Raw genomic sequence first — 18631 nt, 5'->3', positions numbered from 1 at the left:
CTACGAAAATATTTGATTTACAAATAAGGAATCCTACTTCGCGGAATTTCATTTATCACGGTAGGGTCTAGAACCGATTAACCGCGATAAACGAGGGTCACTGTATAGGCAGTTTATCCTGTGCATGTACGTCGTCCAGCCCATGGCCTCCTGTGGGGACTAGTTAAAATCAAGGGACTCTGGGAATCTTGAAATACACACGAGGTCGTGTGTGGAAACCTTTGCACAGCCGTTTACAAATCACAGCTGCTCGGGACAGGAACCCTTCTCTTTGTGTGCTGCCTTGTGGAGTGAATGTGAGAATGGATGATGATTTTAAAATATGCAATCGGGGCCACTATGGTGAAAAAGACCTGTGTTCTGGCTCTTAACTCAGAGTTTGCTGAGACACCAGGATCAATAAGAGATGAGTCAGACAGCTAGCTGCACCCTTTCCCTGAGAGGTGACAGTTTCCTAATTTAAAGCTGTGTGTCTTGGCACACCACACTGTAGTTGACCAGCCTGTTGTCTCCCGACTCAAGAGGAAGCTAATAGACCGCCCCTTCTCACATGATAGATAAAGATCAAATTCGTCAAGGTCTGGTCTTTCTTAGATCCACATGTAACCCTCACGCAGAAGCAGCAGTCGAGAGATCAAGCAATACGTTGCCTTGGGTGCGTCTGGTGCACAAGATCTCTGTACAGCGTTGAAAAGTATGGGCGTCACTTCGAGGACTAAGGTGAAAGTTGGGCATTGAATGAGGAAGGCCGGGGAATAAACGAGGCATTTGAATTGTGATAAATTGGCGAAGAAAACTGGAAGCACCAGGGTCCGTCAAAGGGACAGACACATCTGTCTTGGGAGAAGTACACCCAGAATGCTCCTTAGAAGCAAGGCAGGCAAGGCTTTCTGCCCTGTCCTTGGGGCATGTTATTTGGAGAGACCGGTTCGCGGGGGAAGAGATCATGCTGGTAAAGTAGGCAGCGGGAAAAGAGGAAGGGGTTGCATGAAATGGAGCGGCACAGTGGCTGCCAGTGTGCTCTCAGACGTCGGAGAGATGGTAAGGATGGCACAGGACCCGGCGGTGTCCGATTCTGTTGTGTGCAGAGTGGCTGTGGGTCAGAACCACCTCCCAGCAACGGCATGTACACAGGCCACTCTTCCGGGCCAGGGCTCTCCGCGGGCTCAGGTAGCCGTGTGCACCTCCAGGGACTGCAGGCGCGAGAGAATGTGGGGAGAGGAGTCCAGGGCAGCGGTTCTCAACCTGTGGGTTGCGACCCCTTTGGGGACTGAAAGACCCTTTCACAGGGGTCGCCTAGGACCATCGGAAAATACCTATTTCCATGGTCTTGGGAACCGAGACACCGCTCCTCTATCCGTCTCCAGGTGGGCCCGCCCACCTCTGAGTACCCATGCGACACCGTGCTTCAAGACAAAACTTCATTTATTTGTCATTAGAAAAAAATATTTCACAGTCTATCACGACATATTGTTTTTGCGATGAATCACGATGCTTTATGTTCCCTTTGTAACAATGAAAATACATCCTGCCTATCAGATATTGACATGGTGATTCATCACACTAGGAAAATGACAGTGATGGAGTAGCAATGAAAGTAATTTTAATGGTTGGGGGGTCACCAAACATGAGGAACTGTGTTAAAGGGTCGCGGGTTAAGAAGGTTGAGAACCACTGCATTACAGGGCTGGTGTGCAGATCTGTTTCCTAGGCTTCCTGGGCCAATTAGCAGATAACTCTTTCCACTTCTACCTAACAAGTTAAATGTTTTGTGGACAAACGTGTGTGTATAGCAAAACATTTGCAAAGCAGTGAAACGTACGTGTGTAATATGATGGTACTTCCACTGTGTTACACGCTCAGCATAGGGAAGATGTGATTCCTGTTTCAGTCAGTAAACGTAGGGGCTTCCTCCTCAAGTTTCCGAAAAGGTTCTATTCTTTGTAGTCTTATCGAGAGAGAGAGAGAGAGAGAGTGTGTGTGTGAAAGACAGAGGGCTGATTGTTGCACAGTTTGCTTGATGTTTCGAAACAATGAGGGTTGTGGGGGTGATTAGGGTGTGTGTGTGTGTGTGTGTGTGTGTGTGTGTGTAAGACTGAGAGGGCTGATTGTTATACAGTTTGCTTGACGTTTCAAAACAATGCGGGTTGTGGGGGTGATTAGGGTTTGCATATTCCTGGTCACAATTAGGCTCATTATTCTTTTTCTCTATGAACGAGACAGAGAAGAGCGTGACAGAACATTGACTCTGAAAATTCGTTGGCCGACCTGTAACAAATGGTGGTGTGAGTGAGGCCTGTGGAAAGCGTCATCGGGTGCTGAGAGAACAGACGATCTGCTTTGGGGAAAGCACAGCCCCTGAGGGGCAAGGATGGCAAGCTTCCATTTCACATGCTTTGGACGTGTTGTCAGGAGATGCCAGTCTTTGGGGGAGACATCGTGCTTGGTCAAGTAGAGGGCTAGCAGGAAAGCTCTTCTATTGAAATGAGTAAAAAATTTTAAAAGGAATGCCCTTTTTTTATCGACACGGTATGTCGCTACAGTGTTTCATTCTGTTGTCTGCAGGGTCCGCGAACCAACTCTGTCCCCCCACTGCGATTGGAGTTGTTTGTAGTCCAATCATGGAAAGCATATAGTTTAATGATTGTTGGAAGTCTGGGAGAGACAATAGAATACATGAGAAAGTCCGTGTTCTTTAACGAATGGATGTGGTTGATGACGATGCCTTAGAGTAGATCAGGATTGAACACTGGACCTTGTGTCCGTCCCTGTGAATTCTCAGTGTCGCCCGGCCTCCAGCCTCATTAAGGTGCATGTGCCCTTGCTGATCCAGGCTGTGTGGGCTGTTTTAGGACTCGGTGGTTGTTGAGGATGTATCCATCGTCTTCAGCCAGGAGGAGTGGGCTCTGCTGCATCCTGCTGAGAGGAAACTCTACAGAGATGTGATGACGGAGACATTGGCAAACCTGGCGTCAGTAGGTAAGAATGCCTGTCCATTTAAAAAATGTGTTTACTAAGCGAAAGGATTTCCCTCATCGACGTTGCTGTAGAATTTGTGCTAAGGAAGTGGGAACACATTGTTAACGTGGTGTGATCCCTTAGTCTTCAGAGCTCATGGGTCCTGGCGTCTTAATTTTTTTTTTCTGAGCATAAAGCTCTCCTAACGGTTTAATGTTTGGTAGGGTACGCATAGGCTTGGGGCCCCTGCGAGGTTTGTTGGTTTGAGACTTTGAACAGAGCTGTAGTATTTGACTGCAAATTTTAGGTACTTATCTTGCTGCAAGTAAACTCACACCTGTCCGTCTTCAGAGGCCTGGAAGAGGGAGGTGTTGGCTCAGGGTCAAAATAACGTTCGCTTTTCTACCCTGTCTCCCCCACTGCCATTTCATCATGACCAACCTGTCAGTTCCACACGTGTGTTTTCCCAGAGGAACAAGGGAAAAGTCTGAGCACAGTAGATATAGAACCCACCCAGGGACACTGTCAAGAAACACTGGGAAAGCAAGAATTCTTCGAAGACTGCGTGGAGGAAATGACTTTGGAATTAGCTAGAAAAGGCCTCTTGTGGGTTGAGGATACCACCTCACAGACACTTGAGCTCCTTATTTTCCTGATTTTGGCAAGTCCTCTCACACCCGTGGTCATGGGAATTCCCTTCCTTTTTTCAATGTTCTGTTTACTTTATAGCTAGTGTTTTTTAAATTGCTTCTCCAACCACACCTGTGTGTGTTATTATCTCTCTCAATCCTTAAGAAAGTGTTTCCGACTAGCTTTTTAGCCCTTCCTGAAGTGCTGACACTTGGAAATTTGCCCAAGCCTTTCTCCTTTTACATCAGCCTTCATTTCCCTGATCATCTGGTTCTCTTTGTTTCACGGTGTATGCCTCAACCTGAATCACTGGGTGAAGCCTCTCAAAACCGTAATGAAGGAGCCAAGTCGTCCAGTGAACGTGTAACGGTCCAGTCCGTGGAGAATAACACCTGGTCCCCTGTGTTGGGAGCAACCTGGGAATCACTTGCTGTTAAAGATCAACGTAAAAGTGAGGGGATAGATTTCAGGTGAGTGTCATACTAGTAGAAAGAGCTAAGGTTAGGGTTGGGGTGGGGGAAGAGGAACAGATAGCAGGGCCCAATAGAAAGTAAATGAGTAGAAAAGAATTTTGGCAACATATGTACAAATATGCATGATACAATTGATGTATGTATTTGTTATAAGCGTTGTAAGAGCCCCCAATAAAATGGTCTCTTTCTTTTTATATTTTTAACCATAAGTTTATTGAGATATAGTTAAATGCAACATTTTAAAAAATTTATTATTCAATAAAATGATCTTTTAAAAAATGCTGTTTTTGTGACGATAACACGCACATACATATGTGTACATACTTGCACTTTGAAATGGTTGCTATTGAACTAGGAATTGCTGAATTAAATAAGGTGCACATTTTGCATACTCTGAAACATGAGACTGGTCAGGGTAAAAACTTGGTAATGTTAAAATAGGGTTTATTAACAGTGTGCTGCATATATTTAAAACAGAAATCAATATTCTAGTGTTAGTCTCACCTGTGTAAGAAACGCTGAAGCTGTGCCCCCAGTTGAAGATAGCAGTTGGATGTGCCTTTTCCAGTATTTTTTTCTAATAGTCCACTTCCTGCGTGGATGCTGAACGTTTCAAGAGATTGCTTAGGATTGTGGAAAAGAACATATTCAAAATGATTCCATCTTCTGCCATCTCTAAGCAGTTCACCTCTGTTTCCTACATGGGTATAACCACCCTGTTTCCCCCAAAATAAGAAAGTGTCTTATATTAATTTTAGCTCCCAAAGATGCACTAGGTCTTATTTTCAGGGGATGTCTTATTTTTCCATGAAGAAGAGTACGGTACACATTTATTGTTTATTGTTTTATTAAAAGAGACCTCGCACTTCTTGTCTGCTCCGGCTGCACTGTGGCCTACAGTGAGCTGCACACTGGCACCCACCGCTACGGTCCAGAGTCCAGAGTTATGGTAGCTTCGGGGGGTCTTATTTTAGGGGAGACCTTATTTTCGGGGGGATGCCTTTTGTTTCACCGAGAGGCAAAACTGTAAGTAGGTCTTATTTTGGGGGGATGCCTTACTTTCGGGGGAAAAGGGTATGTCAGGGCACAGACTTACTTATGAAGCATTACCTTTACTACCCTCATTTACGATGTCAATTGCTGAAGTATTACAAACTGGCTGAAAGGCCTGCTGAATACTAATATATCAACCAGTATATTTATTAGAGGTTTCTAAAAGTTCATCAAAAATTTCCATTGTCTTTCCATTCTATTTTCCCATAATCTCGTTGAAGCTGCTCTGTATTTTTATAAGAATAAACATAAGTGTAAAATTAGGCTCTCTACTAGAATAGTAGTAACGAGTTGGGCTGCAAACCCCAAGGGCAACAGTTCAAAATCACTAGCCTCTCCAAGGGAAAAAGATGAGGCTTTCTACTCCCATAAAGATTTACAGTCTCAGAAACTCACAGGGGCTATAAGTCATAACCAAAGTAATGGCAGTGAGTTTGGTTTGGAAATGTTTCATTATGAATTAAGAGAAGTTTTGCCTTACATGATTTTCATAACTAGGAGTAAAACAATTGAGTGTTGAAAACATGTTTCACGTGAACATGGTGACCAGATAGCCTCAGAGAACAGCAACAGTGATATTAGTATTTTTGCTAGATGGCTGATACTATGGACGGTGAGACAGGTCAGGTTAAGAACTACCCTGTTTCCCGAAAGTTAGACATCCCCTGAAAATAAGACCTACTTACAGTTTTGCCTCACTGAAATATACGGCATCCCCCAAAAATAAGACCTCCCTGAAAACACCCCCTCCCCCCCAAAGCTACCGTACCTCTGGACTCTGGGCCGTAACAGCAGTCGGGGCCGCACAGCTCACTGTTGGCCGCAGCGCAGCCAGAGCAGACAGGAAGTGTGAGGTCTCTCAATAAAACAATAGATGTGTACCGTATTCTTCTTCATGGAAAAATAAGATATCCCCTGAAAATAAGACCTAGCGCATCTTTGGGAGCAAAAGTTAATATAAGACACTGTCTTATTTTCGGTAGATGGCTGATACTGTGAACCGTGAGACTGGTCAGGGTAAGAACTGTGTTTCGTGATGTTGAAATGGGAGCAGATTTCTTTCCAACGCCACGTTACATATTTTTTAACAGAAATCACGCAGTCGAGAACCTTTGTGAAAGTAATGAAGGCAACCAGTTTGGGAAAACTTTCGGTCGAATTCCAGACTTCACTGTTACGCAAAGAAATCCTCTGGAAGAAAGTAATTTTGAAAGCCAGGAATCAGCAGATTTTCTGGATTGCTCTACACATAAACATCAAACCATAGCTCGCGCTGGATGCCATCGTTGGTGTGATGGATGTGGAGAAAACTGCAGTGTTCCCTGTAAAACTCTTAATAAAAAGACATCCATTCCATGTCAGGTATGTGGTAAGAACTGTATTTGGAATTCTGTGACAACGTTCACTGGTGAGAAATGCCCTCAATGTGTTGATTGTGCGAAAGATACCTATAGTTTCTCCTCCTTTTGGACGGATCTCAGAGGTCAGAAGTGTGAATATAAAGATTATTGTGAAACTGGTAGCTCTTCATGCCTTATTTTGCGGAAAATGTTTAGCAAGAGGGATAAGCCTTATAAGTGTGGGGTATGTGGGAAAGCCTTTAGTGATTCCTCAGGCCTTACTAAACATAAAAGAACTCACAGTGGAGAGAGGCCTTATGTATGTGACCAGTGTGGGAAAGCCTTTAGTGATTCCTCCGCTCGTACTAAGCATATAAGAATACACACCGGAGAGAGGCCTTATGAGTGTAAGGAGTGTGGGAAAGGCTTCAGTCGCTTGTCCCACCTCACTACACATACAAAGACGCACACTGGAGAGAGGCCTTACGTGTGTAAGGAATGTGGGAAAGGCTTCAGCCACCCTTCAAACCTAAATGCTCACAGGAAAACTCACACTGGGGAGAGGCCTTTTGAATGTGAGGAGTGTGGGAAAGCCTTCAGTCGTTTGTTAAACCTCACGACGCACAGAAGAATTCACAGCGGAGAGAAGCCTTACGCGTGTAAGGAATGTGGGAAATCCTTCAGGAGTTCCCGCTGCCTCTCCGGCCACATCCGAACTCACAGTGGAGAGAGGCCTTATAAATGTAAACAGTGTGAGAAAGTGTTTAGACACGCTTCCAACCTGACTGCGCATAGGAAAACTCACACCGGAGAGCGGCCTTATGACTGTCAGGAATGTGGGAAAGTGTTTAGTCGTTTGTTACACCTAACAACTCATAGAAGAAGTCACACCGGAGAGAGGCCTTATGAATGTCGGGAATGTGGGAAAGCCTTTAGTAGTCCCTATTGTCTCTCTGGGCACATGAGGACTCACAGTGGAGAGAAACCTTATGCGTGTCAAGAATGTGGAAAAGCCTTTAGCGATTCTTCAGCCCTCAAAAAACACATGAGGACACACAGCGGAGAGAAGCCTTACGTTTGTGACCAGTGTGCGAAAGCGTTTAGTGATTCTTCAGCTCGTACTAAACACATAAGAAGCCACACTGGAGAGAGGCCTTATGAGTGTCAGGAATGTGGGAAAGCCTTCTTTCGGGTGTCAGCCCTCAAGGCTCATAAAAGAATTCACAGTGGAGAGAGGCCTTTTGAGTGTAAGGAGTGTGGGAAAACATTTAGCTCCTCGTACTTTACTTCACACGTAAGAGCACACACTGGCGAGAAGCCTTATGCCTGTCAGGATTGCGGGAAAGCCTTTGGTGATTCTTCCGCCCTCAAAAAGCATGGAAGAACTCACACCGGAGAGAGGCCCTACCAATGTAAGTTGTGCGGAAAAGCCTTTAGTCGGTCCTCAAACCTCACCGCACACAAAAGAATTCACAGCGGGGAGAAGCCTTATGAATGTAAGGAATGTGGGAAAGCCTTTAGTCAGTCCACAACCCTCAGCACACATAAAAGAATTCACAACGAAGGGAGGTATTACACACGGAAAAGTAGGAAAGCCTTTGGGCCTGCCTCAGATCTCTCTGTACATTTAAGATCTCGTGCTGTAGATGCTGCCTTATGAATCTAAAGACCACGAAAAAGACTTGAGGAATTTCCTAAGCTTCATTGTACGTATTAATGATTCACAATGGGGAGATTAAGTCTAAAGTGAGATTTTAAAACATTACTGTGATAATTTTGAGGAAATGGGTTCCCCATTTTTTTTAAGCTGTTAGGCTGTTAACCACACAATTGGCTGCTCATTGAAACTTCCCTCGTCAAAATGTACAGACTCAGAAACTCTAGCATTTCCGCTCTGTCCTACAAGGGCCCTTGGAGTTGGAACCTGCTAAAAGTCAGTGGGCTTGCCCTCTTCTTGGTGTGTGTGATGGACTATCAAAATTCAAATTATGAACATTTCTGAGGAAAAATAGTTTTTCTGAGAGTATGATATATCTTCTAAAGGAAAAGACATTTAATTTTTGCCTTTTGGCCAAATGACCGTCTCGTTGTGACCATGGGTTGTCCACATCAGTGTGTGTTCGTTGCTTTCTCAGATTTTGGTTGGAACAAAGAAGGTCAGAGGGAACAGTCTTGAACAAATGTGTTTTCATACTTTCGGAGATTTTTACAATAGAACCCCGGTGCTCAACCACATCAGTACTTGATGCAAAATGTCGAGGAAATTTTGCCTCGGCGCTCGAACAAAACAGGAATCCGACCCGACGCATGTGATTTTTGTAAATAAAAGCGGTTCATGTTTCCGTCATGGGGCATTAGTTGGCGTCATTAGTGCGTGTTGTTTAAACCTTTTGCGGCTGTGTTCCAAGCGTTTTGCTATCATCTTCTCAGTTTTTGTGACTTTTTGTACTGTTTTTAGATAAAAAACATGGGTCCTAAGAAAGCCATTGCAGACACGCAGAAAAGGAAAACGGTAAGGACCACAATTGAACTGAAGAAAGAGATTATTGAAAAGTACGAAAGAGGCATCCGTGTGACTGATTTAGCGTCCCGGTTTAACTTGCCAAGATCCACCATCAGTACGTTCTTAAAGCACAAAGAGGCAATAAAAAGTGCTAGTGTTGCCAAGGGGGTTACGAGTTTGACAAAACAGAGGCCTCCCTTAATCGATGAAGTGGAAAAACTGCTGTTGGTTTGGATAAATGAGAAACAACTTGCTGGGGATAGTATTCCCAAGGCTGCCATTTGTGCTAAGGCTCGGTCCTTGCATGCTGATCTTCTGAAAAACAAACCCGGCTCAAGTACTGGTCCCGAGCATGGGTTTTTGGCCAGTAGGGGCTGGTTTGATAGGTTTAAGAGAAGAAGTGGCATTCCTGTTGTTGCACCACGGAGGGCGGCAGGAAATGCTGACGGTAAAGCTGCAGAAAACTACGTGAAGGATTTCCAGCAGTTCGTGGACAAAAATGGCTTTATGCCAAATCAAATCTTTAATTGCGATGAGACCGGGCTCTTTTGGAAGAGAATGCCAAAGAGGACCTATATTACCACAGAGGAAAAGAAATCGCCAGGCCACAAACCGTTGAAAGACAGGCTCACTTTGTTGCTGTGTGCAAATGCAAGTGGCGATTTGAAAATAAAGCCTCTGTTGGTCTACCACTCCGAAAATCCTCGGGTTTTTAAGAAGCATGACGTTGTGAAGAGCGAGTTAAATGTGATGTGGAAGTCGAATGCCAGGGCGTGGGTCACCAGGAGGATTTTCAGGGAGTGGGTTTGTGAAGTTTTTGCCCCCAGTGTCAAAAAATACCTTGAGGAACACGATTGGCCACTCAGGGCAGTTCTCGTTTTAGACAGTGCCCCTGCCCATCCCCCAGACATGGAATGTGGGTTAGCAGAGGAATTTAGCTGGCTGAAAATAAAAATTTTGCCACCCAGAACCACCTCCCTCATACAGCCCATGGGCCAGCAGGTTATTTCTAATTTCAAGAAATTGTACACGAAGGCATTGTTCCAGAGGTGTTTTGAAGTGACCAGGAAAACTGGCCTAACCTTGGCTGGTTTCTGGAAGGAGCATTTCCATATTTTGAGCTGTGTTAGACTCATAAACAAAGCCTGGGGAGGCGTCTCTAAGGGGACTCTGAGAACAGCGTGGAGAAATCTTTGGCCTGATGGGGTTCTTCTTAGGGACTTTGACGGTCTCGGTGCCCCTAGTCAGCTGGAAGCTGACTCTGAAGCTGAGCCCCTTTCTCTGCCTGACCCAGATGTGGAGGACATTGTTTCTGTGGCCAAGTCCATGGGTTTGGAGGTCAGTGCTGATGATATTGAGGAGCTGATTGAAGAGCATAGCCCTGAACTCACAACGGAGGAACTTCAGGAGCTTCAAGAGCAGCAGCAGCAGGTGTTGGCTGAGGAGCCGTCTGGAGAGAAGGAGATCAAGAGAGAGTCAGCCTCTTCAGAAATCAAAGAAATGCTGCTTCATTGGGAGAGAGTCCAGGAATTTTTGGAAAAGAATCACCATGATAAGGAACTGGTTAACCGTGTCATCGATATTGTTGAGGATAATTTAGTAAACCCTTTTAGAAAACAGCTAAGGAAACGCCAACAGCAGACCACAGCAGACAGATTTTTCTATTTTAGAGAAGGCCAGCCACGTGCTAGTGAAAAAAGGCAAAGAAGGGGGGAAAAACTCCTGAAAAGCAGCTAACAGTTGATTTTATGGAAGGGGATTCCCCATCCAAACAATGACTCTCCCATACTCATGTCCAGAGATCCAGATCCCCATCAATCATGGGTCATCTTGTAGTTGTTAAAAACTTTCTTAATGTGTTTCTTATGTAAGTTCTATTATTTAACTCTGAACTTCTTTACTTTCAAATGTATGTGTCATATTTTGTATAAAAATAGACGAGATTGGGGTATAAAAAGGCAGAGTCAAGAACAGATGAATCCGTTTTCAGTTATTTCTTCTGGGAAAAATTGATTCGAAACTTGACCGCATCGTGTGTTAACACTCCTTCTGGAACGGATTCTCGTTGAGGTGCGGGCTACTACTGTCTATAATAGCAATGCCGTCTAAAGGGAACGGGGTTTAATGTTTGTGCTTTGACCAAATGACAGTCTCGTGTCCACATCTGTGTTTGCGCGTGGCTTTCTTAGATTTTGTTTGTAACAAATAAGTTTCCAGGTAGTAGTCTTGAATAAACTTGGCTTCATATTTTTGGAGATTTTTGTTGACGTTATTTTTCATAAAATGAAATACAGCCACCTTGCATTTGGTGGAAAACCGTTATTGTTTTATTTCAATGTTAATGTATTTCCCTCTATCATTTTCCTACTTGTAAAAATGTGGGGGTGGTTTCTGACCTCTCAGTTTGAAAGGAGAATTAAACTTATGATCGACCACGTCTGATTTCTGTGATGTAGACCTTGTACCTGCCTCTCCTAGCAACTGTCTTTTACCGATTTTGATACAAACTGCCATTTCCACACCACTCCCAGCTGGGTTTTAAAATTCATGGCATGTCTACAAACAACTCACAGGCAAAACAAGATTACAGGGTTCGTGACAGAAGTTAACATGTTACAGTGAAGCATCAGCAATGCTCAGAAATCAGCTATTTGGTCAGAACTGTCTCTGTGGGAACCCGAAATAAACACTCCTTAAATGCCTAGGCTGCAGCTAAGCAAACATTCCCCAGGTGTTCTTTTGCTCATGTAGATGAGACACCCTGCTTTCACAGATAGCTAGGGTGTTCCAGCCTAGGCTGAGGCATTGGGAATGCTCCTTCCGCCGTATCTGGGTTTGGGGAGTTTTGGGTGTGCTAGTATCACAGTGTTGATGGTCTTGGTAGCCCAGCTCACTACCAATATATGAGAAACCAAAAGGATCCCCTTCATGAGAAACTTTCCTGTTCAGCTGGCCACGTGCAGAAAGAAGCAGTGCTACATCCCTGTCTCTGAACCCCCAGATACAAATAAAATAATACCTTTGGGAGTAGTTCTAGGTCAATTCTTTGATTTCATAACACCCCTTGGGGTTGAGTAGACCACTACGTCTTCTAACCCTGCCCACTGCCTTGCCTTCTTCACGCACAGACTCAGCCTGGCACCAAGCAACATTGCAGAGCTGCTTTAAATGCCCAAAGAGCACTCCACTGTGTGAGAAGTCTCAGCTTGAAGACACTCAACTCGAGCTACGTGGGTTAGCAAACCTAGCTGCCCCAGTTAAGCTCCTGCAGACAGGCTGTTCTGCACGTTAGCCTGGAGTCTCTAGGCCCTTGGCTTGCTCCATTCAGGGGACAGGAATTGCACTGCGCTTGTCTCACCTGGTCCTTGGGTTACGAAGGTGTTCCTTTCTTAAATCTGTCTTTAGATCAAATGGGTATGTAAATCATACCTTTAGGTACATCTTACATTCTAATATCAGTTATCAGATATTACATACTCTGGTGTTACATAATCTAGTGTCCACTTGAGACTCTTAAGAGTGAAGGGGTGGAGTTTAGCCTGTGAATCAGGTCGCAGCTTGATGACCTCATTTGGGGGCCGCTAAGGAGATAAATAGCTCACTGGAGGCCAGACACACTCGGCTTCATTTTCCTGTTGACAAGCCACATGGAGCTACACTGATGGAGCTGGAGGAGCCACGTGGAGACCCATGCCAGCGCTGAGATGCTTCTACCACCACTAAATCCACAAGACTTTCCACCCACTAGCCTGTGATCTTTCTGCATTTGGCGTTATTGCATGTGTTGCGTGAGTCTGAAGTGGAATTTATAGACTGGTATCAGACTAATATCGGATTTATGGACTTGATCTGGACTGGGCTGGGATGTTTTCTCAATATTCAACTGCTCTTGTATATAAAGCTCTTTTTTTACACACATATGAGTGTCTGAATTTGTTTCTCTAGTCCACCCAGACTCACAAAGTGGGTCGTACCACCCCTTCCAAGGAGCTGTAAGAGCAGATACCGACACTTTATCTCAGATTATGGGCTACAGTTTTAAAGTTTTTAATTATGAAGGAGTGATCGGATTTGTTTTTTTACTGCTTTAACTGTTATTATTATTTTAAGCTTAATTTATTCCCAAGCCATGAGTTTTTGCTTCTTCAGTTTCTTCTGGGAAATCTTTTTCTTCTGTGCAACCTCCTCTTCTGGTTTGGGAACGATTTGTTCCTTCTCAGTCATGATCATGTCAGTGTGGCAGGGGGACTCACGTATGGATTGATCCAACCATGAGCTCTGTAAGTCTGGCGGCTTATCTTGGGAGATTTGTTCACCTGGATGTGCTCAATAACCAGAGAATCCACATCTAACCCTTCAGTTCAGCATTACTTTCTGCATTTTTAAGCATGTGAAGCAAAAATTCAGCACACTTTTTGGGCCACCAACCCTGGGTCCAACCCCACTGTTTGGCCTGGGCAAATTACCATTTCCCTGAAAGTAAGACATCCCCTGAGAATAAGACCTGCTTACAGTTTTGCCTCTCGCTGAAATATAAGCCACCCCCCGAAAATAAGGCCCCCCCAAAGCTACCGTAACTCTGGACTCTGGACCGTAGCAGCAGGCGCCGCAACACAGCTCACTGTTGGCCACAGCGCAGCAGGAGCAGACAGGACGTGCGAGGTCTCTTTTAATAAAACAATAAATGTGTACTGTATTCTTCATGGTAAAATAAGACATCCCCTGAAAATAAGACCTAGCGCATCTTTGGGAGCAAAAATTAATATAAGACACTCTTATTTTCGGGGAAACAGTACCAACACCACCATTGTAGCGTCGGAAAGGCACACACTGCTTCTGCAGAGCGACGTCTTTCAAGTATTTGATGGCTTTCCGGATGTGCATGCCTTTGATGGCCTGGGCAGTTTCACGAGTGTTCTTGAAGTGGACCCGGAGGTCCAACCCTCTTGATTTACTGGATTTTGTAGGGTTTTCTGGCTCGAGTGAGTAGCGATCCATTTTGGCAGGTCACCTCAGGCCGCTAGTTAAAGGGGTCAGTTGGTGTGTTTTTTCCAAAACAGGGCGGCGGCCAAGTAATTGTGGGTACCTGTGGTGTACAGTGTACTTTTTGGAACTTCATAACCATCTAGTGACCATTCCAGATACACTGAAACATCTTTATCATATTGAGACTCAGTCATCTGTCTGTTGGGCACGTTTAACAAAATAGTACATATCCTCAATTGTGTACTGTACTGTAAGAAAATCCCACGTATTTTATTATATGTTTACAAAGGGAAATAGGTAACAGTGATTTTAAAAAATGCTTGTTCGGATAATGCAGGTAAAAAGTCTTTTTGTTCCCCTCATGACCTCAGCCTCCTCTCCAGAGGAATCCTTGTCAAGGCTTTCTCGTGTAACCTGCAGAATTCTACCAAAAAACAACAACAAACCTTCAGCTTTTTCTATGCAAATTAGCAATTGTTTGCATTTTACTTCCCTGTTTTTCACTTTCGTGTCAGGTGACTCTTCAAGCATAGCACGCAGGGATTGGCCCAGCTTCTTAACGGCTAATGGTTTGATAGGCTACACCCAATAGTATTGCTACTAGTGAGTGGTCCAGTTCATATGGCACTGATGTCTTCAAAGAAAGCACACACCTGTTTAGATATGTCTGTGACCTCTGCAAGGTGCAGACTAGTTATCAGTAATAGCTGTCCCAGACTCCTTAGGGTGTCTTCAGAAGTAGGTTCAGCTAAACTTTTTGTTGGGATCTGCTGGGCCAGCCACATCCAAGGAAGAGTGGTCAGCTAAGGGTCTGGAGACTGATTTTGTTTTGGACTTCACAGGTGAGTTTTTGTTTTATAGTTTCACTCATAATTCATATATCCTGAAATTCAGTGTTTATATTCAAGAGAGTTGGTATGTCCATCATGCCAATCACTTTTAGAACATTCATTCTTGTATCTATTAGTAGCTCACCGTTTTCTCCCAGCTCCCCGGTCATAACCCTAAGAAAGTCATAATGTAGTTGCTGAACATACAGATCTCTCTCCTGACTTACATAGAAAGAAAATAACTATTTTTTTTAATGGAACAAAACAGCAACTAAACAGTAAAACGCATTAATGCAGAAGGTTGCAGAATGTAACAAAAGCTAGAAAAATTATAGGATGGGTTAAAAAAGATAGCAGATGAGATCTGCTATACAGGACAAACAATTGAATGGTGGTCTCCTCAGGTTTATGACCAACATCTAACATAACCAGATGTTCTAGTAAATTTCTCCTGCATTTTTCAGAACCTGGGTCTCACATCGGGATCATTATGGTGTTTACATCATCTGTCATCAATTTGAGACTGAAGAGGGAAGGGGTGGAGTCTAGCCTGTCAATCAGGTCGCAGCCTGATGACCTCATTGGGAGGCGCTAAGGTGATAAATAGCTCGTTGGAAGCAGGTCACAGATTCACTCCTTGCAAGATATTCCTGTGGACAAGCCACACGGAGACAGGCTGATGCAGCCAGAGCCCTGGAGCAGCCACGTGGAGACCCACACCAGAGCTGAGATACTTCTTACCACCACTGGATCCACAAGACTTTCCACCCACTGGCCTGTGATCTACCTGCATTCGGCATCATTGCATGGCTGCATGAGCCTAAAAAGGAATTTATGGACTAGTATCAACATATGGGCTAATATTGGACTTATGGACTTGCCTGGAATGTTTTCTTAATGTACCATTGATCTTTGATATCAAGTTCTCTCTTACACACGAGTGTGTATGAATTTGTTTCTGTAGTCAGTCCAGATTAACCCAATCATCATCACCTGATCTCACTTGTAGGGACTTGAGTCAGGGGCCTCCTGGTTTGGAGAGCCGTTAGCTTCTTCAGAGCATCCCTCAGCAGGTCTGCAATCGCACCTGACAACCCTGGGTTCGTTTACATGGAAACCAAGCAGCATGACACCTGATTGGTTGATTGTGGCTTCGTGCACATGGAAACCGAGCAGCATGACACCTGATTGGATGATTGTGGTTTCAAGCATATGTCTGAGCAAACCTCCAGGTTTACACCTAAAGACAGGGAACTGGCTTAGACTCTACAACTGCAAAGCCATCTCCTCCCTGAGTGTATCGTGCACACACGCACACAAGCAGACACACAAGCTTCAGTTATTTTGTTTCTCTCGAGAACCTACCCTCTCTGCCACATGGGGCCACAGTATTTCTCCTTTAGTTATTGAATGGTGTCCTTCAGAACAGGTTCCCAGAAAAGCGCCTCATATAATCAAGTAGAAAACTTTCCTAACTAAAAGATGTCGCTCCTGTGAATGACAAAAGGTACCAACTGAGTGTCGGCAGACGGGCCTCCAATGGCCTAACATGTCCTTAGGAGCAAGTTTTAGTGACAATGAAAAAAAAAAAGACAGACAAAGGGGACCCGGGGGCTCCTTATCCCTAGTTCTGAACCAAGAGAGTGAATGTATTTCCCAGTGGGTGGATATAACGGGGCTTACAGATCTTTCAAAAGGCACGCATGTCATTCTGCATACAGGTAGCATACTCAGGGGGTAATATCATACACAGGTAACATAATAAATGAGCAATGAGGTGAGTCATCATCTTGAGCTAAGTGCTAGTTGACCTTGGACACCCAAGAGCACCCTCCCCCCCCCCCCCCCCCCCGCCCCCCGCAGAGGAGCAATCAATGATGGGCATCAGCAGGAGACCTCAGAAGGTTTGCTACATCATACGGTTGCTGTGCTATAGACTGTGATTGCCCGTTTTCTAAAGATAACCTTCAGGCATGGAGGTCAGATGCACGAGCGATACGTCCTTCAGGGCAGTCCTTTTATGGGGTTATTGGAAGGACTGGCTTCAGTCATGAGAAAGTGCATTAAGATTTGTTTATATTTAAAAAAAGATTGCTTATATCTCAAAACTGTGATGCTTCACGCACCAGAGTCGGTTTTCCAGAACCCAGAATTATGATCAGAGAGGATTTACCTGCTTTCCCTTCTCATCCAGGCTATCACTTTACCATACAGCTTAGACCAGCCATGGATGACGCCGTGTTCGTCTGGGTTGACATCAGAAACAAATTCTTAGACATCATATGTGTGTAAGAACGCGCTTTATCTAAAATAGCAATTGAATATTGAGAAAAGATCCCAGCCCAGCCCAGATCACGTCCCTAAGTCTGATATCAGTCCATCTGTCCAATACCAATCTATAAAGTCCTCTTCAGACTCACGCAACACATGCAATGAAGCCGAATGCAGAAGGATTACAGGCCAGTGGGGGGAAAGTTTTGTGGATCCAGTGGCGGTGGAAGCATCTCAGCGCTGGCGTGGGTCTTCTCCAACTCCAGGGCTCTGGTTCCATGATGGGTCTTCATGGGTCTTGTTAACAGGTATATAAGCACAGTGTCTATCTGTATCTGGCCTCCAGGGAGCTATTTATGTCTGTGGTGCCTGCAAATGAGGTCATCATTTGCTAGACTCCACCCCTTTGCAAGTTGATGCGAGATTATGTAGCTTCTACCTATAAGCCTTATTAAAGTGTTATTGTCAAAGCCCACATATTCTACAGTGAACCCAGGACAGATGAACCCCCGAGGACCAGTGGAGAGAGTGGCGATAGCGGGAGGGTGGAGGGAAGATAAGGGAGAAAGGGGGAACAGATGACAAGGTCTACATACGGCCTCCTCCCTGGGGGACGGACAGTGGAGAAGTAGGTGAGGGAGACGTTGGATAGGGTAAGATGTGATAAAATAATAATTTATAAATTATCAGGGGGAGGGGGGAGGGGGGAGCGGGAAGGGAGGGGAAAAATGAGCTGACACCAAGGGCTCAAGTGGAAAGCGGGTGTTGTAAGAATGATGACGTCAACATATGTACTAATATGCTGGACACAAATGACGTATGTACAGATTGTGATGAGTTATATAAGCCCCTAATAAAATGATTATTTAATAATTTTTTAAAAGCCCACATATTCTGAGACACGATCCTAGGAAAGCCAAGAACACTGGCATCCATTAGAAACGAGTCAAAGAACCCCTAAGCCCCAAACAAAATAAAACCCAACGTCACAGAGTGGATTCTGTCAGAGCAGACGCGGGTTCCCGAGGGTTGTGCAGCCTGCGATGTTCATGGACACGCCCTTTTCTTACACAATCCTAACACGTGGACTTGAAACCCTAACCATTAGGCTAATCAGAGAGCTTCAACCACTGCTGGCCCATCACCTTGAACTTAAAGGGACATGAACCACTCACACACCTCCCTGATTCAAAATGATTTGATTTACGGAAACAATTGTCCAGGTTCACATTCTCCTAAGCTCCTCATCAACGTGGACTGCTACGTAGATGCGACTGGATCCCCAGGGTGGAGGAAATGTGTAAGCACTGAGCCACTAACCAAAGTGTTCACAGACTAATGAGCTCCTGTAAAACACACAGCCACGTGGAACCTCAGGGGTCTGGTCTTACCAGGACACACACAGGAGCCCGTGTGTCCAAAAGAACACAGAGGAATCAAGCAAAACAGTAACTTCTTCAAACTCAACTTGGTGTCACCTCGTTGATTATTGCAGAAATTGTATTGACTCAGAAATAACATCTTTTAAAACTTGTCTCATGAGAACCCAGAATTTAAGGGGGTTGGGAAACATGTCAGGATGGGAGA

The 18631-nt window shown here is 44.6% G+C and overlaps 1 protein-coding gene across 5 annotated transcripts in view; it reads left to right on the top strand.

The window, feature by feature from the left end:
* LOC123521144 (zinc finger protein 883-like) overlaps positions 1–11394 on the top strand; it is a 15643-nt gene extending 4249 nt beyond the window's left edge. For 2 of the 5 annotated variants that reach the window (XM_045285432.1, XM_045285431.1), the window contains 4 exons: positions 2853–2979; positions 3908–4058; positions 6206–6476; positions 8913–11394. In XM_045285432.1, coding sequence (XP_045141367.1) covers positions 2853–2979; positions 3908–4058; positions 6206–6476; positions 8913–10694 — 2331 coding nt within the window. In that variant the 3' untranslated portion in view covers positions 10695–11394. The other 3 variants (XM_045285433.1, XR_006679622.1, XM_045285434.1) reach the window with 3 other exon arrangements.
* The last annotated feature ends 7237 nt before the right edge of the window (positions 11395–18631 follow it).

Source organism: Echinops telfairi, unplaced genomic scaffold, assembly GCF_000313985.2.
Source record: "Echinops telfairi isolate 266 unplaced genomic scaffold, ASM31398v2 ScPeMD7_7470;HRSCAF=8508, whole genome shotgun sequence".
NCBI classification, from domain to species: Eukaryota; Metazoa; Chordata; class Mammalia; order Afrosoricida; family Tenrecidae; genus Echinops; species Echinops telfairi.
This window is presented reverse-complemented; position numbering and strand designations above follow the sequence as displayed.